Source organism: Artemia franciscana, chromosome 10, assembly GCF_032884065.1.
Source record: "Artemia franciscana chromosome 10, ASM3288406v1, whole genome shotgun sequence".
Taxonomy (NCBI): Eukaryota; Metazoa; Arthropoda; class Branchiopoda; order Anostraca; family Artemiidae; genus Artemia; species Artemia franciscana.
The window spans coordinates 9,379,278-9,403,372 of NC_088872.1; the positions used below are offsets into that span (position 1 = coordinate 9,379,278).

Consider the following 24,095-nt stretch of genomic DNA (forward strand, 5'->3'; position numbering starts at 1 on the left):
ATACTAATCGAGCTAATAGTCCCTTAGGACGTTATTACGCGCACCTGGGTCTTGTGCAATACTATAGCACACCTGTGGCGGTATAGTACACCTGTATGTTACGAAATAGGGCTTGTTTACTTTTGGTTGTTACGTAATAGGTTTTGTTTACTTCAAGATGTAGGTGGTTGTTACGTAACAGGATTCGTTTAATTATGTTGAAAGTGATGCAATCTTGTGTGACCTGGTAAATTTACTGGGAATGACACAATTTTGCATGAAATGTTAGATCGTAAGGTCCGCCAGTCAAGTGGGGGGAACCTACTTAATATGGAGTATTTACTTATTTTGAGGGTAATGCAATCTTGCGTAACTTGGTAGATTTGTTTCTTCCGGACCCCGTAGGGAATCCCCACACGTGGGTTGCTACCCAATGTCATCGCACACGTGGATGTTACATAATGACGGCGTACACGTGGGTGTTACGTAATGACAATGCACACGTGGGATGTTACATAATACTTCAAGAGGTTCGTTTTTCTTTTCTCTCTTTCTCAGGGAACCTTTATATTCCAAAGATTTCTGTCCGCATTAAGATTCGAAAGAGATTTTCCCTCAACGAAATGGAGTGCTAGTCAGCTGGACCAAGAAAGCATTTCCAATATTTTTACGCGGGGAATACTTCCTAGTGATAACCTATTCCACGCGCGGAGAATTCCCTATCAAGCCTTTCTAGAATGATTTAATGGATCGCGTGTTTTCTTATGTCTGCAAAAACTGACATGAAGAGGAAAAATGGATTACTAGAAATTGGTTATATTTGATGTGTATCTGCTTGTTAAGTAATGCTTTAGAGTGCATTATCAGATAATATTGGGGATTGTTATTAGTGCATTTTAGTAATAGAGTCTTCTACTCTGTTAGAACTTAAGTGTGCTATCAGGGATTAAATAAAAGCGAGAGTATCATTATGGCTAGAATATGGTACACTTTTGTATACGATCAAAAGTATTTCTTTTCCTCTTCACTAACGAGAATTTTACACTTTAATTGGAGGTAATCTTGAACAAGCATACCCATATGCATAGGTTTCAAGATCAGTGGCGCCATTTCAGAAAACCTTAGGGGGGGGCCAAAAATCGATTTTGGGCCCCCATCCAGCCTTAAAAATTTTAAAATTTTCGAACATGCCTTTAGGTACCGTACTACCTTTGGGGTTCATATTTTGCAGCTTATTTAGGGACCAAAAACAGTACCAAAATAGAACATTTACTGTATAAATCAGAAACTTACGTACAGTTACTTCAGCAATGGATATCTCCTTTGCTTCATTTTTGCGAAGTCGTCGACAAGCTTCTCAAAATTGAGCTCCTTCACTGCAGCTTTCTCAGAGAATATAAGCAGCAAATGCGAAAGTCGCTCGTTTTCCATCGTTGTCCGGAGGTAGTCCTTCACAAAGGTCAACACAGAGAAAAAACGTTCATTTGAGCACGTTGTGAGCGGGAGTGTGAGGACTACCCTGACGACCTTAAGAAGCTCAGAATAAGCTTCTTTCAATCCTCCGAGTTGTTCGAAGACATCTAAAGCATTTGCCGGTTTCTGTGGAAGCTGCGACACAAATGCACGAGCTATTAAAGCTTGACACTTCAGCTGCATAGTATCGATTCCCGCCTGATCGAAGTATGTCGCGATCACAAAAAGTAAATCTGAGTCCATAAAATCTGTGGATTTGGGGTTAAGGCAACGTGTGGCTTCTAGCACTGGCAGTTGGACAGAAAAACGCTCTTCAAACTCATTTAACACTCTGTCCAAAACCTCGTAGAACTCTCTCCGCATTTTGTCTTCCGTTGTTGTGCTTTCGGAGTCAATGTTGTGCTTTCCAATTGTTGTTGTCGTCAAATAGTCTCTTAGTCTTCCGGATATCTTTTGAACTCGTTTTGATTTAACAGGTATGGCTGAAGAGAGAGCACTTGTTTCCGACAGATCAGCTCCGACATTAATGGCCATCTCTTTAGACTTGCCGTATAGGACACGAAAATACTCGTCATCACGCATTTTCCTCAGTTCGTTCTTTGTTGCACTGATCAAAGTGCAAGCTTCTGAGATGACCAGATCTGCTGCCTGTAGTTGTTCAGAAAGAGGGTTTATCACTGCAAGAACTTCGTGAATGACATGCAAACTGAATATGAAGGGAAACGACTCTAGCTGGTTCTTAAGGCCCGTAGCTTCTGCCGCTGCCTCCCTGTCAGAAGATTCTTGAACTACTGACAGAACTGCGAGTATGCAGTCATATCTAACCAGGATCTTAGCCACTGATCTATACCAGTAAGACCAACGTGTCACTACTGTCCTTTCAAGCGTTAGCACAGGCACATTGGCAGTTTTCTGGGCTTCGACGAACAACTGGTATCGAGTGTTGCTGTTGGAGACGAAACTGTAAACTGTTTGCAAAACTGAAAATACTGATGAAATTCTTTGTATTTTCTGCATACAATCGCCAATGACAAGGTTAAGTCTATGGGAATGACAGTGTGTGTACACCGCTTGTGGTGCTTTTTCCCGGAGACGGGCCTGTACTCCTGAAAAGTGTCCGCTCATTACACTGGCCCCGTCATAGCACTGTCCAACACACTTTGACCAGTCAAGGCCGATACCCTTTATTTCGTTGTAAATGAAGTCGGCCAAACTCTCAGCGTCAACCTTGCGCATGTGGTAGCAACCTATGGCCCTTTCTTTGATTTTCAGGTCATGAACATAGCGCACTAAGATCGCGAGTTGTTCCTTTTTCGAGAGGTCTTTTGTCTCGTCAACAAGAACGGCAAAATATTTTGCTTCTCTGACTTCTTTCGCGATAGAACTTTTGATTTCATTTCCTATGTCCTCAATGTAGTCGTTTTGGTACTCGTGTGACATGTAATGGCCATAGGCCTTACGAGAGTTTTTCATCAAGTCTGGGTTGATTTCTGTTAAAAGATGTACTGTCTCTACGAAATTCCCTTGATTGGCACTAGACTCCCCTTCATCATGGCCACGAAACGCAAGACCTTGCCGTCCAAGTAATGCTGTAGTTTTTAGTAGAGCTTTTACGTACTGTCTATTCTCTGGTATTTCTTTTTCGCGTTCTTTGGAGAGGCATGACGCAACAGATTCGGCCGCCTCCGTCTCAATAGCTTTAAACTGAGTCAAAGAAATGGTACATGCTTTGTGTCGGTCGCTGTTTTCGTGCTGCCGTATCAGTTCAGAAATGTCTTTCCACTTTCTAAATCCTATATCAATGAATGCTCTAGCTCCATACCTTTCGCCTGATCTTAGCGAGGATCCACTGAAATGTCGGCAATTGAAACAGAACACCGAGTCCTGTTCTTTCGAATATTCGAGCCATGGGTATTTCAAGAAATAGGAGCTGTTAAATTTTCGTTTGCGATTCCCGATGGTAGTGGCGGGATAGTCAGTCAAAACTGGTTGGCAGGGGTTATCATACGGGTTCACGGACAAATCGGTGCTGATCGTTCTGGAAGCCATTTCCTCCGTTTGTGGTTCGCGCAGGTTTGTCTCCTCAGAAATGAGTCTCACGTCCAGGGTCTGCTCGTTTCTCGGTAAAACCTCGGTTGCCGATGGGTTGTCCCTTGACGTCCCAGCATCACTATCCTACAGAGTAATCAAGTTTTAATTAAAAACAAATTAAAAGTGATGTCCCAGTTACTTCTTTTACCAGGACGTGAATTGTACATAATTAACATAGAAAACAACACAAAATTTAGAGCAAGCAACAACAAAAAACATAATCAATTCAACTACGAAGCTATAATCAATTAGTTCGTGGTAACGAACTTCAAGTAAAAAAGCGACACGGCTCAATAGTAACCGAAACTCTAAAACACGGAATTTTGATACCTATAGATGCATCAAAAGAATCAGATTTGTACGCTAATTTCAAATATATAAGTTGTATCAAATTTAGTTTTACCCATCAAAAGTTACGAGCCTGAGAAAATTTGTCTTATGTCCGAAAAAAGGGGAAAACACCCCCCCCCCCCTGAAAGTAATATAACCTTAACAAAAATATCACCATTTAATTCAGCGCATCACTGAACTTTACTGCAGGAGTTTCAAGCTCCTATCTGCTAAAATGACGAATTTTGGATTTTCTTGCCAGAAGAAAGATCAAGGACGCGTGTTATTTTTTTTCCAGGGGTGATCGTATTGACCCAGTTGTCCTAGAATATCGCAAGAGGGCTCATTCAAAGGTAAATTAAAAGTTCTAGTGCCCTTTTTCAAATGAAAAAAAATTTGGAGAGCAACTAGGCCCCATCCCACCCTCTTTTTACCCTAAGTCACCTGATCAAAATTTTGAAACAGCCATTTTGTTTAATATATTTAAAAATTTAATAAATATGTCTTTAAAGATGCCTTAATTGTCCAAAGTCTCTGGGGGAAGGTGTTCAATTTGTGGACTTTGCCCTTTTTTATAAATAGTTTTTTTTATAAATAGTATAGGTAATTGCGAAGTATACAAACATTTTCAGTTTTTTTCTGGTGGGGGGGCAGCTCGAGCAGAGGAGGTTATGTAGGAGGATCTTTCCATGGAGAAACTTTTCATAGGGGAGCTGAATTTTCGATCAAGGGGGCACTGGATTTCCAAGCATTATTAAAAAAAGAATAAGAAATTAAATGAAAAAAAAGTTTCTTCAACTCAAAGTAAGGAGCAGGATTGAAACTTAAAACGAAAAGAAATTATTACATATGAGAAGGTTCACCCTTTCGTCAATACCTCGCTCTTTACGCTAATTTTTTTTTTTAGTACAAAATTCCTATACAAAATTTCTTTATATATCTTGCTTTCTATTTACTGGCTCAATTTCACGCTTGGAAGTGTTAAGGGTAATTGTCCCAGTAAATTTTAACCAGGATTGTATTGTTCAGAGGATGTTTCCAAGGGGGATTTCTCCGTGGAGGTGAAGCCAGACTTCCTGGCTTTATTTAAAAAATGATCAGAAATTAAATAGAAAAACAGTTTTTCAACTGAAATTAAGGAGCATTATTAAAACTTAAAAATAACAAGAATTATTACATATACGAGGGGGGTTGCCTCCTCCTCAACACTGCGCTCTTTATCCTAAAGTTTAAATTTTGTCCCAATTCTTTAAAAATGACTCCTCAAACACAAAGGGCGTTTTATTAAAACAGTAAGTAACTTTTTTACAAATGCTGAAAAACTTTAGCATGAAGAGAATGGTGTAGAGGAGGGGGAAGACCCCCTCCTCTATGGGGGCACTGTGGGGGACTTGGGGTGGATCCGGATTTCTGGCAATTCCGCGAGATCGGTACTTCCTGACGCAATAGGACAAAATTTAAAATGTGGTAGATTTACTTACAGTCGGTTTGAAAAACGAAGCCAATCGTCGTTGCATCTTTATTTCTTCTTCTTTCCTTTGGGCTTTTATTTTCCTTTTTTTTGCACCACTCGCACCGGATGAACTCATGTTTCAATAATCCGATTTGAACTTGAACACAACTTAACACTGTTTCACGGTTCTTTATTTGATGAAGGGTAACGAGAAACTAAATACAAACCCTGGTCTGGATACCCAATTTCCAGATTGTTTTTCCAGAAATTTCCAGATGTTAGCCTACACATAAATGTGCCGACTGACGGGATTCATTAATCACTGGAGAGACTTCAATGTCACAGAAGCACCCGAGCCCAGGAAGGACTTTACTTTACAAACCCCTGCCAAAAGGGTGACCATAAATTAATTAGAGAGAACGGCAAAAACAGGATACTTTCTTGAAATGCAATAATCGTCGAGTATCTTGAATTTGCTATTTAGTAATAATTCACAGTAGAAATACGGTAAAAAAAAAAGAGAAAAAAGTAGAACAAGGACGAATAAACAAAGAATTACGTGGTTGAAATTGGGCCCCTCCAGAAATCAGGGGGGGGCCATGGCCCCCCCCTGCCCCCCCCAAATGGCGCCACTGTTCAAGATGCTTAACTTGCGTTAGTGAAATATATTGAAGTTTCATCCTGGAACAAGAAATCTAAAAGATACAAAATTTTTTATTGTACATAAAAGTTTATCAATAAAAAACATTATAAAACTATGAAATCACAGAAAAAAGAAATTAAACTCAACAAACGGAAAAACATAGTGTGAAAAAAACTGATATAGGATAAAATATAAGCAAAAACAAGCATGAATTACAGAAAGACAGGAACCCTAGTAACCAATTACAGGGAGAGAGGGTTGTTATTACTGGTAAATAGGTCATATTAAAAGTTATTACTCAGAGGTTTTAATGAGCATACCTCGTTTGTTTCAGCCAAAACTGTGCATTCCTGGTTGAAAAGCGCACATTTGAATAATACTCTTCGTATTTCGCATAAAGCAAAACCCATATTAAGAGATATTTTTGAGAGCTTTTAATGAAAATACCCTGTTTCTTTGACTCACTGTGTTAGATTACAGTCCCCCCTCCATCGAAAAAAATTCGTTTAATACCTCCCATCTTAACTTTAAGCTGTAGAACATGTTAGTCCAGGTTGTTATTAGAGGTAAATTAAGCCATATTAGGATATATTTTTGAGAGCTTTTAATGAAAATGCCTTGTTTCTTTGACTGAGTGGTAGATTTCAGCCCCCCCCCTCCTCTCCGTCGAAAAAATTCTTTTAAGACCTCCCAGCTTAACTTTAAGCTGTAGAAAATGTTAGTCCAAGGCAATTGACGCCACCATGGCAAACTATGGATGAGACACTTCTAGCAAGCAATTCCAGGGATGGGGTGTTGATGAGAGGTAAATTTAAGTCACATTAAGAGATGTTTCAGAGTGCTGCTAACAAAAACACCTCGTTTTATTGATCCAAGACTATGCATTTCCCAGTAATATATTTCCCAATAACAAAATCCTCTCTGTAAGTTATGGACAAATTACAAAACTTAAAAAGGCACTTGAACTTCTACAACGAGGTTCTCTGATTGTTTTGCAGTTAGAGAGTGAGGGTGATACCTCAGTGGGTGCATTTTAATCCCGAAACATCTCAGCTCTCATCGAGCCATCAAATAAATGCCAAATTAGTTCTAAGGGAGAGACGAAGGAAGGGTGAGGTAGAAATTGATATATAATCCCCAGGGATCATGCATCAAAAATCCATTACCAGAATTTTGTTTGGGTATCGGGAGGGGTGGGGGATCAAAAGAAACTTTAAAGACGCACCAAAAATTTGAAATTGATATCTACTCCTCTATGATTTCTCGAAATCTTTCTGGTCTGCGCTGTTATTATGAAAGTAAAGACTAACATTAAACCACAAAATGAACAGAATTTATTCCGTATAGGATGGGGACTTTCTTCCACACCTTCACCTCATGTTCGCAATAATTTCGGAGTGTGTCCATTAGATCAGAGACTGAGATTTCTAGTCCTTTTTTCAAGTCAAAAGTGATTGTGTGGGTACTTGTTTGTGTACCCGGCTCTTTTCTTAAGGGGAGTTTTGTAGGTTAAGGGAAGTGATTGTGACTTGTGTGTTGAGAAGGCTGAACCTGAAATCACATCTCCATAACTTGATTAGAAAGAAATGCCACTGGAAGGTTTAGCAACTCAGGTAGTGGGAGCAAATGCTTGAATATATCACTTTTTATTGAATGTATTGTGCATAGTGAACGTGAGAAGTTCCCTGAATTTTGCTTGCACATAACCAGTGGAGACGTTTAGGGGGGGCAGTTGCCCCTCCCAGTAATCAGGCGAAAAATTATTACATAGCTCAGGCTCCTTGAATCTCCGGGTGTGGACCCTCTTTGGATCCCCCCAGTTAACATGCTGGAGTTACACCCCCAAACATTACTGGGTAGAAAAGAGCCTCACATTTAAGATTTTTTTCTTACAAGGAAAATAAGAAATTTTTCACCAACTCAGTTATATTTTTCATGTTACTAGTTCCAGAGAAACACCAGGGTACAAATGCGTTTAGGGTGCAACATCCCTGTATCAGAAGGTGTTGACTTATCACTCCTGTTCTCTTAACTTAGAGTAACCGCCTTTAAAACCCAACTTCCTAACTATTTTTTGAAAAACTCGTCACACAGGTTGACCAGCATTGGAAAAAATATAAACAAACAAAATATAGTAAAAACAAACATGGTAAAAAACAACAAAGCTCGAAAAGATATACAGGAAGAAAAGCAAAGTGGACACACACACAAGAGAAATAACGGAAAAAGAACACAACAGCAATGACCCAAAACATAGAAATCCATCAGAAACTGGCTTTCTGTTATTATCCAGCCAAAAAACAAAGGCATCTGCTGCTTCCTCGACTTGCAGGACACCTGGTGTGTCGGATGCTAAAAAGCATGCGGTAAAAAAAAATTATTTAAAAAAAAATCTTTTCCGGGAGAAGTAAAAAGTGAAGTTGAAACTTAAAACACAAAATTATTACTTCATAGTCTATATAATATATATCAATAGAACTACTACAAATAAACCAACTACTTATGTTTCCCTATGTTTCTAGGATTAGATAAAACTAGCACTTTACTGAAAACACAAAAGTGAAGCATAAAAAACAGGAATACTGACTTGGTAGTCAAAAGCGAGTATGTATTCTGACAACAATAAACTAATTTTAAAGCTTTTCATAGTCTTACGCAAGTTGTGACATCGGTAGCTTTCAGTACACAATTCTAATTATCGTAAAAACATAAGCGTAAAATTAAATATTTTTTATAACCCCAAAGTAATTGATCAGCATACAGAAATATTGGATTGATTTATCAGGTAGCATTTTGGTCTCGCCAGCTATAATACCAATAGTGAGCAATATACAATCTTAAATTGTAAGAAATATGTTTTAGTTTTAATTGAAATGTTGATCAAATAAGACACAATATAAACTATGGAAATCTGGTTATTTCTGTCTATAGAACAGTGAATTTCAAGATATGATACAAATTCTAAAGCTAGTCTATAGTCCTAATGCTATCAAGATGGCTTTACATCGAACTTGTCTACAAACTAATCACGACATGTCCTTTTCAGAGCTTAAACGAGAGCCAGTCATTGAACTGAGCTATTGTACAGAAGTGATACCAAATTAAACAAAAAATAATAAATAAATAAAGCAACAATCCTTAAAAGTATTGTTGCTTTATCTTAAGAGGGATTGATCCTAAAAGGGATTGACAATATTTTTATTTTTTAAAAAGTTTCTTTAATTGGTGGGCTTTTACTGTACCAGAACTCCTGTATTATTTTGTGTTTTCAGTAAAGTGCTATTTTTCTACAATCGTAGAAACGTAGGGAAACATAATTAGTTGGTTTATTTTTACTAGTCTTATTGATATATATTATATAGGCTTTGAAGTAATAGTTTTTGTCCGTTTTAATTTACAACTGCGCTCTTTACTTCCCTCGGAAATTTTTTTTTAAATTAATCTTTGTTCGTTTTGATTAAAATTTCATGTAGAAACAACACTCCGCGGTCGTTTTTGCTTATACTGAAAAATGTGTGTTTGAAGTTTAAATGTCACTCCTTAATTTCAGCTGAAAACTTATTTTTAACATAATTTCTAGTTATCACCGATCTAAGGGAGATTAAACATCTCTAGAAAATACTGCAGACAACCTTGACAGCTTCGAAAAACTTTCAGTCTATAACATAAAGTTCATTATTCATACTTTACAAAACAATGCAGGTTTTTTAGGGACGTTTGTTTTTCGATGAACAAAAAGCTGTTTTTACTCGGCTACATTCCCACAAAGTGCACTTTCGGTTGTTTCCCCCATTTTTTTCGAATGAAAAAAGTGTCTTTTCCAAAGAAATGACCAAAAAAAGGTGCTCTTCAAAACCTAGGCAGGAGCAAAAAGCCAAGAGGGCAAGGACGGTTCTTCCCCTCAATTAACGCCGTTAGAACTAGCACACAGGCTTCATCGCAAAGTGAAGTTTGAAGGTTCAATTCAAAACTGTTTATCATTAAAGCTTAATTTTTGGTAGATTTTTAGTTCAAAATATTTAGTTTTAGTTGATTTGTTTTCGCAATAATCTTTTACTTTTAAGATGAGTAGGCGATTTATGAAACTTGCTAAGAGGTTCTCCAGGGGGAGTAACTGTGAGGGTTTTTTATAAAAGTCCAGTTAAGAGTATAGGACCATACTTATTGCAATGGTACCGTTTTATGCTTCCAAACTCTTCCACTTTCGAAGTGGCATCAAAAGTGCCGTTTTAAGTGCTACATGGGAATTATGGATGGCAGAATTGATAAAAATCACGTAGATATGAGCAAAAGTTTTCAAATGAGCCATTAAACATCACTCGAAAAAGTTCTGGTAGCCCACTAGCCCCAGCTTTTCCACTTCAGACATGGCACAAAAAGTGCCATTTTTAGTGCCATTTGAAACTTGCAAATGGTGGAATGTATAGGAAGAACATAGATGTGAACAATATTTTTTATATGAGCTATCATATTTTTCATATTATATGAAAAAGTTCTGGTAGCCCACTAGCCCCAGCTTTTCCACTTCAGACATGGCACAAAAAGTGCCGTTTTTAGTGCCATTTGAAACTTGCAGATGGTGTAATGTATAGGAAGAACATAGATATGAACAATATTTTTTATATGAGCTATCAAAAATCTATTTAAGATGTTCTGGTAGCCCGCAAGCCCCACACCTCGAGCAAAGGCATAAAAGGTGCCTTTTTTTCGTGCCATATGGCAGTTGCAGATGGTGAGATTTATAAAAAGCCCGTAGATATGAAAAATAGCTTTTGAATGAGCTCTAGGGCATCTCTCTATGATGTTCTAGTAACCCGCTAGGTCTGGAAAAAAAGAAGAAAAAAAGACCGTCTTAACGTGTTTTTAACTTTTAGTTACTATTGGCTGTGATTAGCTCTTTGCTAGATTAAATGTAAAAAAAAACAATTTTTTAACTGCAAACAAGGAGCAAGTTTAAAATTTAAAACGAACAGAAATTATTCTGTATATGAAAGGCGCTATTCCTTCCTCAACGCCCCGCTTTTTACGCTAAAGTTTGACTCTTTCTCACAACTCTACTTTTGAAACAATAAAAAACATTAGCATAAAGAGCGAGGCGTTGAGGAAGGAACAGCCCCTGTCAAAGTTAGCAACTTGCAGCCTTTTCCCCGGGGACTGTGGGGGATCAAGTCGTCCCCAAAGACATAGTTATCAGGCATTTTGACTATGCTGAATAAAATGGCTATCTCAAAATTTTGATCCAGTGACTTTGGGAAAAAATGAGCGTGGGAGGGGCCTAGGTGCGCTCCAATTTTTTGGTCAGTTAAAAAGGGCACAAAACTTTTAATTTCTGTTAGAATGAGCCCTCTCGCGACATTCTAGGACCACTGGGTCGATACGATCACTCCTGGGGAAATAAAATAAATAAATAAAAACAAATAAACATTTTTGTAGATAGGAGCTTGAAACTTCTACTGAAGGGTTCTCTGATGCGCTGAATCTGATGGTGTGATTTTCGTTAAGATTCTATGACTTTTAGGAGGTGTTTTTTCCTATTTTCTAAAATAATCCAAATTTTCTCAAACGCATAACTTTTGATGAGTACGATTAAACTTGATGAAGCTTATATATTTAAAATCAGTATAAAAATAAGATTCTTTTGATGTGTCTATTGGTATCAAAATTTCGTTTTTAGGGTTTCGGTTACTATTGAGCATTACTACAGTTCGTTACCATGAACTGTTTGATTGCAGCTAATGCTTCAACCATGACAAAAATGTTCATTGCAAATTCTCCCCAGAATCTAGTTAATAATGAAATCTTTGAAATCTAATAGATGGTACAATTTTTAAAAACCTAGTAAACATAAGCGGTAGCTTTTAATTGAGCCATTAAACATCTATCTACGATGGTGCGGTAGCCTGCTAATGTTTCAAAAGTTTACTGATGAGCAGACGATTTATGAAAATTATTAAGGGGTCTGGGAGGGGGAGTGTACGAGAGGGATTGCTTAAACCTCCAGTTAGGGGCTCTGGAACATACTTATTGCAATAGCACCTGTTTTGTACTTCAGAGCTTTTTCGCTTAAGAAGTTGCAACATAAGTGTTGTTTCCAGTGCTATATCGTACTCACGAATTATAGAATTGCACGTAGACATGAGCAATAGCTTTCAAACAAGCTATTAAACATAACTCTTTAAGTTCTGCTAGTCCAATAGTAGAGCTTTTCCACTTGAGACATGACACCAAAAGTGCCGTTTTTAGTATCATTAGGAGCCTGCGTATGGTGGAATTTAAAGGAAGAACGTAGATGTGATCAATACCTTTTATATGAGCTATAAAAAATCTGTCTACGATATTCTGGTAGCCTGCTAGTGCCACCACTTCAGAAATGGCACAAAAAGTGACATTTTAGTGTCATATAGCACTTGCAGATGGCGAAATTTATAAAAAGAGCGTAGATACGAGAAATAGGTTTGAATGAGCCAGTAACCATCTCTCTGTGATGTTCGGATTTTTCCCGCTAGGCCTGGAAAAAAAAAGAAAGAAAGAAAAAAAAACACGAAACAGATCAATGCTACTGACGCAAAAAAGCGATTTTCCTTGCTGTTCAAGAAGGGGGGCTGTAATTTCATTGTACAAAGTTTTCGGCCATTTTGATTCCACTGGTACACTTTTTATTTTGACCTGACGGCCTTTTTGAGAGGTTTCAGATTTTTTTTTCAAACATGCTTCTTAACTTTTGGTTACTATGGGCTGTTGTTCACTCTTTACTAGGTTGCAACTACCACTGCAACCATGACAACACCAATCAAAAAGAAACGAGACGACAAAAAGAGCCACTTATTCATACATTGTTGAGCCAACACAAAACCGGGGATAAGCAGGGGTTGTTCACCCTATTATTATAGCACATCCCAGTCCCTTAGATTTGAAATTTCTCGGGGTCCAATGGAGCCGATCCGTAACACATAACTTCATGACATTTCTAGAGTGCTATTTCCAAGGAGGGTGAGGCGGTAGGTATTTAAGGGGAAAAGGGAACGCGAATGAATTTGTCCCATCATTTGCAAAAATCATTCATGTGTTGCAACAAATAGCATACAGCAATGTGTTGCATGTGTTGCATCCTTTGTTGCAACAAAATTCGTCCTTAGTCCACTAAATGATCTTAATTTGTCAGGTTTTGCTTTTTTCAAGGCATAAGATGCGGAATTTCAAGGGTGGGTGTTTTTAGCCTTATAATCCTTGCAACAAAGGCCTTATAATGACTGAGCAATGTTCCTAGAATGACTCATCACTTCTTCAATGCCATTACGAAACCAAAAAACAAATAAGACAGAAATAGAAATAACTTTCTTATCATATTTCAAGAGTGGTAGTTAAGTAAACTAAACATAAATTATGGATAATGAATTCAGCCGCATGTAATATCTCATTTCAGAAGTGGCCTTTGAATTGCAGAAGTTATAGTTAGCGAGTTTTACAGTAGGCCTGGGGCATACACAAGACTTTGGTCAGGTGTATCAGCACTGCTTAGAGCGAGACCCAAATATTGGTGAATTGTGGAAACACAAGTAAATATGGTAAAAATCGGAATTGGTTGGTAAAGACAGGACTGAGTTTCTTCCCTATGTACATTCCTACAATACTTATCCAACTACTAACAACTTAATGCAGCACCAAGCCGCACTGTCCACACTGATGTGTATGCTGCTCCTCCACCCCAGTTTATTCAATTATCTGTTCTTTACCCCTCTATTAGAGCTCCAATTTCCTTTAAATCTTTTCTCATGAACTTCCACTCAGAGACAGCCTGATTTTCGTTTTGCCCCAGAGAGACGGCCAAGAAGCAAACTCTTTGGCAGTTTACACAGCTTAGATACCAATATACAGTTATGAAAACTCCTATCTTGCCCGTGAGAAGTTTTTGGTACAGAGCTCTGAACTTGGCGCCTCCTCCAAGCCCGCGCTCCGACGCGTAGATCGTACTACAACACCATGGGCGGGAACGCAATTTTGTTTTGTTGCATACACAGCTTAGATACCAATACCAGTTTCGTGTTACTAATTAGATACCAATTCCAGTTTCCTGTCTCCAGCCACTAGCATCGCTACCGCGCACTGTTTCCCAAAAATAAATCAAGTTTTCATAACTGTATTGGTATCTAAGCTGTGGCAGTCTATCATCCTTAAAACGTGGCCTAATCATCTCAACCTTTCTTTCATTATAGCACGGGGAGTGCGATCGAAACACATTTTTGTACAGCTTGTTGTTATATATTGGCCTACAGCTTCGATACCAAGTTTTTTCATCTGAAAGTAAGGAGCAACATTAGAACTTGAAAGGAATAGAAATTATTGCTTATATGAGGAGGGTTGCCCCTTCTTAATACCTCACTCTTCACGCTGAGGTTTGACTTTTTGTTCCAATTATTTCAGAGTGTCTCCTGAAACACAAGGACCGTTTAATTAGGATAATACGCTTTTTTTTAAAGTTATAAAAAAAATTAACGAGGGGGAAGAATTCAGTGGCGCCATTTCGACCAAATCTTGGGGTGGGCATAAACTCCATCTTGGGCCCCCCGACTCACTTCGTGTCGCGTAATCATCTAGGAAAAAGGGCATTTGACAGAACTCGAGAATTTTATTATGTATCTTACCTAATTTCAAAGTTTACAATAATTAATAGCAAATAGCGTAATTACCCCAAGGGTCGTCAAGTAATTACGCTCTTTGGTTAATAGGCGTGCAGTAATTTCAAATCAATTGGACAGAATGGATCGTGTTGGACATAATGGATTATTATGGCCGGCAAAGGGCCCTTTGTGGTGGAAGCTTGGGCCCCCTGTAAAATCTGGGGTGGGCATTTGCTCACCCCTTACCCCCCCAAATGGCGCCTCTGGAAGAATTAACAAGGGGGAAGAACCACCTTATATATGTAATAAATTATGTTCGTTTTAAGTTTAAATTTTGCTCCTTACTTTCAGTTAAAAATATTTTTTTTACTTAATTTAATTTATGATCGTTTTCCAAATAATACCGGAAAAGCTGGCTTCCCCTGCATGGAAAATTCCCTTTCTCAAACAAAAATTCCAGCCTGGAAACATCCTCCCACGTAACCCCTACCCCGCCAGACCCCCTCCCCAAAAAATGCCTTTATACTTCTCAATAGCCGATACTATATTTAAACAGTGGACAAAGTTCATAGTTTGCAGCCCTTCCCCTGGGGACTGGAAGGGGGGTCAACTAAATCGCTACCACAAGTTTTTGATTGGGTGAGTTTGGGTAAAAAAGGGGTGTCGGAAAGGGCTAGCTGTCCTCCAATATTTTTAGTCACTTAAAAATGCCACTATAACTTTTGATTTTCGACCAAATGAGCCCTCTGCCGATTTTTTAGGATCACTGGTTCAATACGATCCCCTCTAGAAAAAAAAAATCAAATAAAATACATCTATGCTCTATGCTAATAGAGAGTACCCCTACTCAGCCCTACTCATGTTAATTTCAGTTCGTTTTATATTTGAATCGGTTGTTTATTGTAATTGTGTTACGAGAGCAACACTTTGGTTTTGTCCCGTTTTTTTTTTTTTTTCCTATGCCGCTAATCTCAGCTTATTCCTGGAAACTGGTAAGGGTCTAACCTGTGCGATTTTTACGGAAAGTGTGGATTTCAAGCCGGATTGATGAATATGACACTACATTTTGGAAAGCTCCGCAGAACTCTTTCCTGGGGCCAAAAAGGATGGTTTTTGCTTGTCCACGAGCCAGAGCCTATGGTGTGCGAAGTGAAGTAGGGTCAAGGTTTGAGGCCGTCAAAATGATCCATGGGCAATCTTGTACCCATGGAGGGTAAGGGAGCTGGCGAAACTTGTTGGAAGGAATGCAGCTCAAAAAAGGTGGTTTCGTCATAGATGTTTCATATGTTTTCCTATATTATTTTATATTGTTTTCCTATATGTTTCCAACATTCATATTTTTGTCACAAAAAGTTGCTGTTTTGGTACGTTTTTACTCTTCCAAGGAGGGAGTGGGGCATAATGTCCGTTATGAAGTAAATTAGGCTATAAGCATTTAAATAGTGGGCCTTTTGATGTTTTTAAATATATCTTTTTCTAACGAAAACAAATGTGTAATACAAAATTTTGTTTTACGCGCGTCGATATAAGGCCATATTTGATGTATATTACTCCAATTCTCAGTGTTTATGCATAAGTAATAAGAAACGATGAAGACCACGATGTAGTTCCATGATACGAAAAACAAGAAGTTATGGGTAATGAGAATTTTCCAAAGACAGTGATTAAAACAAAACTTATACAAGTATTTTGGCAAAAACTAAAACCAAAGTAACTATTCAAAAAAGTTCAAACTCTCTCAAAAACTCTTCGATAAAATTAAGACAAAAGCAAAAATGAGCCATGTCTTCATCACCATAAGGAAGGACAGCTAACACTAGCAAAAAAGATCTTCGTTCTTGTCAAACTGTTTTATTAAAAATTTAATTAATTCCTTATTGAGATCCTTTTTATAAAAAGCTTTTTTTCAACTGAATGTAAGGAGCAGCATTAAACCTAAAACGAATAGAAATTATACCGCATATGAGGGGGGTACCGCTTCCTCAACCTTCGCTCTTTACACTAAAATCTTAGAGTCTTAATTCAAATTCAACATCCCTTGTGTTTGAGCAGTTATAGAATTATAACAAAAAATCAAACTTTAGCGTAAAAAGCGATGGTTGACGAAGCAGTCAAACAATGCCAGGAAATCCGCCCCCCCCGGAAAAAATCACTTATTTCCAAATAAAAAATACTATATCATGAAAAGAGAAATCACCAATGCTACAGCACAAACACACACAAAAAAAAAAAAAAAAAAAGAACAAAAGGCAAATTGCATAGCTTACAGCCCTTTCCCAAAGGTCTTCGGGAGGTCTTCTCATTTCCAAAATCATAGCTGTTGGACCTTCCAGCTATGCAGAATTAAATGGCTATCTAAAATTTTTGATTGAATGTATTTTTGGAAAAAAGGGCGTGGGAGGGGGACTGGTTGCCCTCCAATCTTTTTGGTTACTTAATAAGGCCAGTAAAATTTTTGATTTCCGTCCTAATGAACCGTCTCTGGATTTCCTAGGACCATCAAAGGATATAAATATTATCGCATCTGTGAGAAGAGGAATTAATAAGTAAAAGACTAGTTTTTACAATGATTAAATAAATCATCAAACGTTTCAGGAAAAAATCTTTCCATCATCTGTGGTGTACTAACTTTCTAAGACCGCAAGTTTGTATATTGAATTTTGCAGACATATTATATTTACAATCTTTGTCTGTAAAATTCAATATGTTGACTTGCGGTCGTCGTAATTAGCACATCTCTTATGATGCGAAAGTTTTTTTCCCAAAACATGTGATGATTTATTTATTAAATAATGATCAATATAAAAGTTAGTCTTTTATTCGTTAATTTTTCTTCAGTTTTCACATTCTATGCAAGCCTGCTAAGTTATTTTCCATCATTATTGTAGGTAGGTTTTTCATAAAATATAGTAAAGAAAGTCGAATATTAAAAACATAGAAGTTTGAAATTATGAAACTATCTATTAAATTCAGAATAAAGGGGATACAAAAAAGTACCTTAAATTTAAAATGAAGAATGAAACTGGCGTACTGTTACCAATTTAGCAATTGTCGGTCTTCGTCAGCAGTAATATCAAACCACCCCGATCGACTATTTGCGATTTTTTTTTTTTATTATTATTATTATTTTTTTTTTTAATAAATTGGTTACCGAACTGAATCCACGTTCTACTTAACATGATGACGGGAATGCAATCAGCAGTTTTCGAATGACAGCCCAAGTTTGTGGATAAGCCGAAGGGATCTCCTTTTGCAGCCAGAATTGTTGGTAAGCACTTTTGAATTTACATTTCGATTCATCATATGCGGTTAATTCCGTCAATTCTTCTTGTTACTGTGGAGCATCTTCATTATTTGCGCTTAAAAAAATATCCAAAATCCAATCAGATATATTCATTTTTAATGTATTAATATTATTAAAATGAATTATAATTTTAATTTTTAATTTTAATAATGTAAATTTTTAATATATCATCAAATCGCTTATTAAAATCTGATTGGAATGCATCCAAGTGATTACAATAAGAAAGTATGTCGCCTTCTTCTTTTTCTGTTCCTGATAAATTTGGAAATTGGCTGAATCCCTATTGTCCGAAATTTCGCTTGTAGACAAGAAGTTTTATCATAAATGCAGAAAGAACTACTACTGCTACTAATAACTCACTGCAGCACCAAGCCGCCTGAGGCCAACACAGCTACGCACGCTCCTCCTCCAACCTAATCTTTTTAAAGCCTCCCTCTTTACACCCTCCCAGGAAGTTCCCATTTCCATATTTTGTTTTTATCAAATTTAATTCATCACCTTGAAGTTGAACATTACTTTCATTAAATTTTTGAAACAAATCAGTCAAGTAAGCGATTACTTTTAGATTGAATTAGTTTGGATCGTAAATCCTCATTTTATATTTCAAGAACTCCAGCACCAAGAATTAAATAGCTTGTAAAATCTATCTAAACAAGCACCCTTGACAACCCCCGTATATCTGTATGAAGCAGCAAACGATTATATTCTTCATTGCTTTTAATACAAAGCTGCTTAAATAACCTATCATTCAATGATCTGCTTCTGATTGTGTTGACAGTTTTAATTACGTACTGTAATGAATTATGTAAGCCACACTTTAATTTTGGGCAACAAGATATTTGTGATGAATGACACAGTTTACTGTGAATGCGTTTGGCGCCTCTTTTTAAAATATGCAAGAAAACCCCCTGTAGAGCCCTACCATCATTAGAGCCCTATCTTTGGTTATTGATAAAATATTAGTCAGAGATATTCCTTTTTCGATTTCTAGGATCACTGGGTCGATAAGATCACCCCTGGGTCTTTCTTTTTGCAAAAAATTCCGCAATTTTGCAGATAGGAGCTTGAAACCTCTACAGTAGGGTTCTTTGATTCACTGGATCTGATGGTGTGATTTCCATTAAGATTACATGACTCTTAGGAGACGTTTCTTCCTTTTTTCGATTAAAAAGAAATATATATATATATATATATATATATATATATATATATATATATATATATATATATATATATATATATATATATATATATATATATATATATATATATATATATATATATATATATATATATATATATATATATATATATATATATATATATATATATATATATATATATATATATATATATATATATATATATATATATATATATATATATACTAGCTGTTGGGGTGGCGCTTCGCGCCACCCCAACACCTAGTTGGTGGGGGCGCTTCGCGCCCCCCCAAGCCCCCCCGCGCGCGTAAGTCGTTACGCGCCATAATAGTTACGCGCCATTGCAGTTGTGTCCCTATGTCCCACCTGTGAATATAGATAGATATATATATATATGGTTTTAACTACGTAAAACTTGCGAATATACAACATTCTTTGCTGTCCCATTGTCTTTGCATATAAATAGATTGTCAGGTTTACCGACTCTTGAACATGCAACATATAATGGTCCATGGGAAAATAATCTGTATTCAGATCTATACCTCATGATTCTAATGATTGCCCTTGAGCTTTGTTGATGGTGATTGCTAATCGACCATTCCCTGTCCCGGTGTCCCGGTCGTCATTTACATCCCCCTGTTTCCTCCGGTGTCCCCGTTGTAGTTGTGTCCCTGTGTCCCGGTCGTCATTTATATTCCCTGTGTCCCGGTCGTCATTTGTATCCCGGTGTCCCGGTCTGTATATACATTCGTTTTTTAGTTTTGTTTTTCTCCTTTATTTTTTTCCTTTTTTTTCTTTTTTAGCTTATTTAGATTTTTAGATTTTTTAGTTTTTTTATTAGTTTTTAGTTTTTTTTTCTTTTTAGTTTTTTTGTCCCGGTCGTCATTTATATCCCCCTGTTTCCCCCGGTGTCCCCGTTGTAGTTGTGTCCCTGTGTCCCGGTCGTCATTTATATTCCCTGTGTCCCGGTCGTCATTTGTATCCCGGTGTACCGGTCTGTATATACATTCGTTTTTTAGTTTTGTTTTTCTCCTTTATTTTTTTCCTTTTTTTTCTTTTTTAGTTTATTTAGATTTTTAGATTTTTTAGTTTTTTTATTAGTTTTTAGTTTTTTTTTTCTTTTTAGTTTTTTTGTAGTTTTTACCTTCTTTTTAGTTTTGTTAATTTTTTTTTTACTTATGTCCTGGTCGTCATTTATACTCCCTATGTCCCGGTGCTTTGTTGATTGCTAATCGAACATTCCTTTTGTCCTGGTCGCTTTCTCTTTGAGTGTCGTCATTTATTTTTTTCTTTTTTAGTTCTTTTAGTTTTTACCTTTTTTAGTTTTTTTTAGTTTTTTAGATGAAAATTTTTTTTAGTTTTTTCCTTTTTTTCTTTTTAGTTTTTATTGGTTTTTACCTTTATGTTAGCTTATTTTTCAGTTTTTTCCTTTTTTTTTAGTTTTTTTTTATTTTTTATTTTTTTTAGTTTTTTACCTTTTTTTAGTTTTTTTAGTTTTTTTAGTTTTTTTAGTTTTTTAGCTTTTTTACTTTTTTTATTAGTTTTTAGTTTTTTTGTAGTTTTTGCCTTTTTTTAGTTTTTTCAGTTTTTTTTTAGTTTTTTATTGGTTTTTACCTTTATTTTAGCTTATTTTTCAGTTTTTTCCTTTTTTTTAGTTTTTTTTAGTTTTTAGTTTTTTTAGTTTTTTACCTTTTTTTAGTTTTTTTAGTTTTTTTAGTTTTTTAGCTTTTTTATTTTTTTTATTAGTTTTTAGTTTTTTTTGTAGTTTTTGCCTTTTTTTTAGTTTTTTTAGTTTTTTAGCTTTTTTATTAGTTTCTAGTTTTTTTTGTAGTTTTTGCCTTTTTTTAGTTTGACAACTTATTTTTATATATATAGATAGTTTTTTTTTTTACTTATGTCCTGGTCGTCATTTATACTCCCTGTGTCCCGGTGCTTTGTTGATTGCTAATCGAACATTCCTTTTGTCCTGGTCGCTTTCTCTTTGAGTGTCGTCATTTATTAGTTTTTTCCTTTTTTTCTTTTTAGTTTTTTATTGGTTTTTACCTTTATTTTAGCTTATTTTTCAGTTTTTTCCTTTTTTTTAGTTTTTTTTTATTTTTTAGTTTTTTTTAGTTTTTTACCTTTTTTTATTTTTTTTAGTTTTTTTAGTTTTTTAGCTTTTTTACTTTTTTTATTAGTTTTTAGTTTTTTTTTGTAGTTTTTGCCTTTTTTTAGTTTTTTCAGTTTTTTTTTTAGTTTTTTATTGGTTTTTACCTTTATAGTTTTTTTAGTTTTTTAGCTTTTTTATTTTTTTTATTAGTTTTTAGTTTTTTTTTGTAGTTTTTGCCTTTTTTTAGTTTTTTCAGTTTTGACGTCACCTGATCCAGTTTTTTCAGGTGACGTCACCTGACCCATCCACACATCCACAGACAGACAACTTATTTTTATATATATAGATATATATATATATATATATATATATATATATATATATATATATATATATATATATATATATATATATACATGTTGATTTGTAAATATGTTAAGTTAGAATAGGTTAAAATAAATTAAGTGAAGAAAAAATAACAACAAAACCATGTTTTAATAACCATGTCATAATAAATCTTTAACTTACATTATTTTATTTATAAATGAGTTATAAGTGTTTCAATTTTCTATTATTTTCTTTTTTCTTTTATGCTTTCACCGCCCCCTCAATTAATCGTCGCCCCCTAGTTTCCTGCAGTGCCACCCAGGGGGCGGTAGCGCCCACTTTGGGAATCACTGGAATGGATAAAGAATATGGAACCTTGTTTTTTTCTCGTGAAGAAGCTATTGTGTAAAAAATAAAAATAAAATAAAACGGGCTTGAAGAGCGTGCAAACACAGTGGAAGGTTAAGAATTATTGGGTAATAACTCGTTCGAATGTCCTCAGTGTAAGTTTTTTCTTTAAGGTTATTTAAATGCATAAGTTTAATATATGTTTTGTTTTACGGTATCATAATTTATGTTTGTATTACGGTATTGTTGTTGCGTTAAAATCTAACAATAGTCAAAAGAAAAGCTATAGTTTTTTATTGCCCTTTTTCATTGTTTTTCCAAAGTAATTTTGATAAATATTTTCTATTTTACTCAAACACTTTCAAGGATATGAAGATCTCATTATTGAGTATGCTTTATCCACCTATGATTCTTACCGACAGAGGTCGATATTTTGGTAAAAAATTAGGTAAAAAGGGTAAAATCAGTGGAATTCGGTAGAAATCACTGTGCTTTGCTCAGCAAAATCACGGACTCGAGAATAATTAACTGGGATTACGTAATGGCTCTCCCTCGACCAGAGGCACGCTTGTTGATGATTCATCACCGTATTAGGTGAAATTTCCTTGAAGACCAATGATGAACATAAGAGCAATGATGAACATAAGAACATAAGAATCGGATTGTTTGAAGTGTTTAAATGAATAGTTACACCAACATATATATCTTGAAAAATTAGAAGAACATAAGAATTCGATTTTTAATGCAAAAGACCTCCATATGTAGATGTAAAGATTGCGGTAGTAGCGGACGCTAAATTAAGAAAAAAAAAGTGGGCGAAGAATCAGCAGAAAACTAGCAAGGAATATATGTCACAAAACAACACAAGAAGGTATATCTTTATTTTGAAAGTGTAGCTATCTTTCAAAATCAACATGTTGTTATTGTTTGAATTTTTAGGGATGTGTCAAATTAAACTAATTAGTGTTGCCTATTTATTCTCACGACTCACCATTGCAGCATTTACGGAAATATGGTAATGCCCTAGAGAGTCCACAATTTGGATCAAACATAACAAAAACCTAAGAAAATTGTGGTTTCGGGTCTGGATAGACCTAAGATGTGTCCAGGGGCGAGGAGTGCTTTTATTTTGATGTCTTTAGTACTTTGAGGGATTTTTAATAATTTTGACGGTTTGGTGATTCTATTGACTTACTTTTAAAAATACTACTTTTTAGCCACAAGTGACAAGTTTATTTAATATAGTCAGTCAAACTTGGAGTAACTAACTGTGATCTTGGTTAGCTGGCAATCTGAAGCGCGTCAGATATTATTTTCTCGGATGGATTGGCAGTTGTTTAAATCTGCAAGGTCAATTCCTTCCGCGCCCTTCCGAAAATTTTCCAGTGGGACAAACACCAGAATAACAGTGGGGGGACGTAGATTTTTAAGTAGATTTAGAATAAATTCTCAAACAAAAAAGCAACCAACTTTGCGTGCAAAATTAAATATATATTTAATTATTATGTACTATTTTTGCACTTAATCTTAATCCATTATGTCCAAAACCTAGAGTCAAAGAAAGTCAAGCTCAAACCGAAATTACAAAAAGATTAATTGCTTCCCAAGATTATAAAAAATATAGACTCGTCCTTACACAATTTGTTAAGCCTTAGATAGAGGATACAGATGGGGTAGACATACTCGAAAATCACCCTGCATACATAGTTGCCACGTTTTGATTTAATAATGGCCATATATTTTAAACTTACAATCCAGCTTTAATATTGAGCCTCTTTCTTATGATAGTTCAATTCAACTGAATAAAATGAACAAGTTAAAAAAAAATTATCATACGTGAATCCTATCGAATAGTTCGTGATAAGGGATAATAAGTAAGGAGCGAATCGGGCCAATATTCACCAAAAATTAAAAACGGAATTTTGATGGCAATTGACGCAACAACAGAATCGGCTTTTTATGGTGATTAAATCTGGAGTTTTGTTCAGTTTTGTCCGAAGGCCTACGCCTAATTACGAACACTAGAAAAGCCATAAGCTAACAATGCATTCTCTTATTATTTGCATGTCTTTTGGCACTGGCAGCGTCCAAGACAAGCCATCTTCACTGGTTTGCTATTAGCAATTTTTTCATCCTGTAGGATGGCGGATTCCCACGTTTGGCCACAATACTTGGGGTGGGTTCGGTTGCTATACTAGTGGGCTTTGCTTGTAAAAGATATGTAAACAACATGTTTTAAGGTCAAAGGCAAGCTCAAAACCCAAATCTTGAATAATT

General features: G+C 35.8%; 1 protein-coding gene and 2 long non-coding RNA genes across 3 annotated transcripts in view; 1 reads left to right on the top strand and 2 right to left on the bottom strand.

Annotated features, from left to right (window-relative positions):
* LOC136031757 (uncharacterized) overlaps positions 1-24,095 on the top strand; it is a 216,168-nt gene that overhangs the window by 979 nt on the left and 191,094 nt on the right. The window lies entirely within an intron of this gene.
* On the bottom strand, positions 1,082-5,926 carry LOC136031750 (zinc finger MYM-type protein 1-like). Its single transcript, XM_065711478.1, has 2 exons — positions 5,355-5,926; positions 1,082-3,627 (listed from the first exon to the last, which is right to left on the bottom strand). Exons 1-2 carry the CDS (start codon positions 5,460-5,462, stop codon positions 1,279-1,281), a joined length of 2,457 nt encoding a protein of 818 aa, XP_065567550.1. The 5' UTR covers positions 5,463-5,926; the 3' UTR covers positions 1,082-1,278.
* Positions 19,666-24,095, bottom strand: part of LOC136031751 (uncharacterized) — a 7,297-nt gene continuing 2,867 nt past the window's right edge. The window contains exon 2 of the long non-coding RNA XR_010618574.1: positions 19,666-21,439. This is a non-coding gene — a long non-coding RNA (uncharacterized LOC136031751). The remainder of the gene's footprint in view (positions 21,440-24,095) is intronic.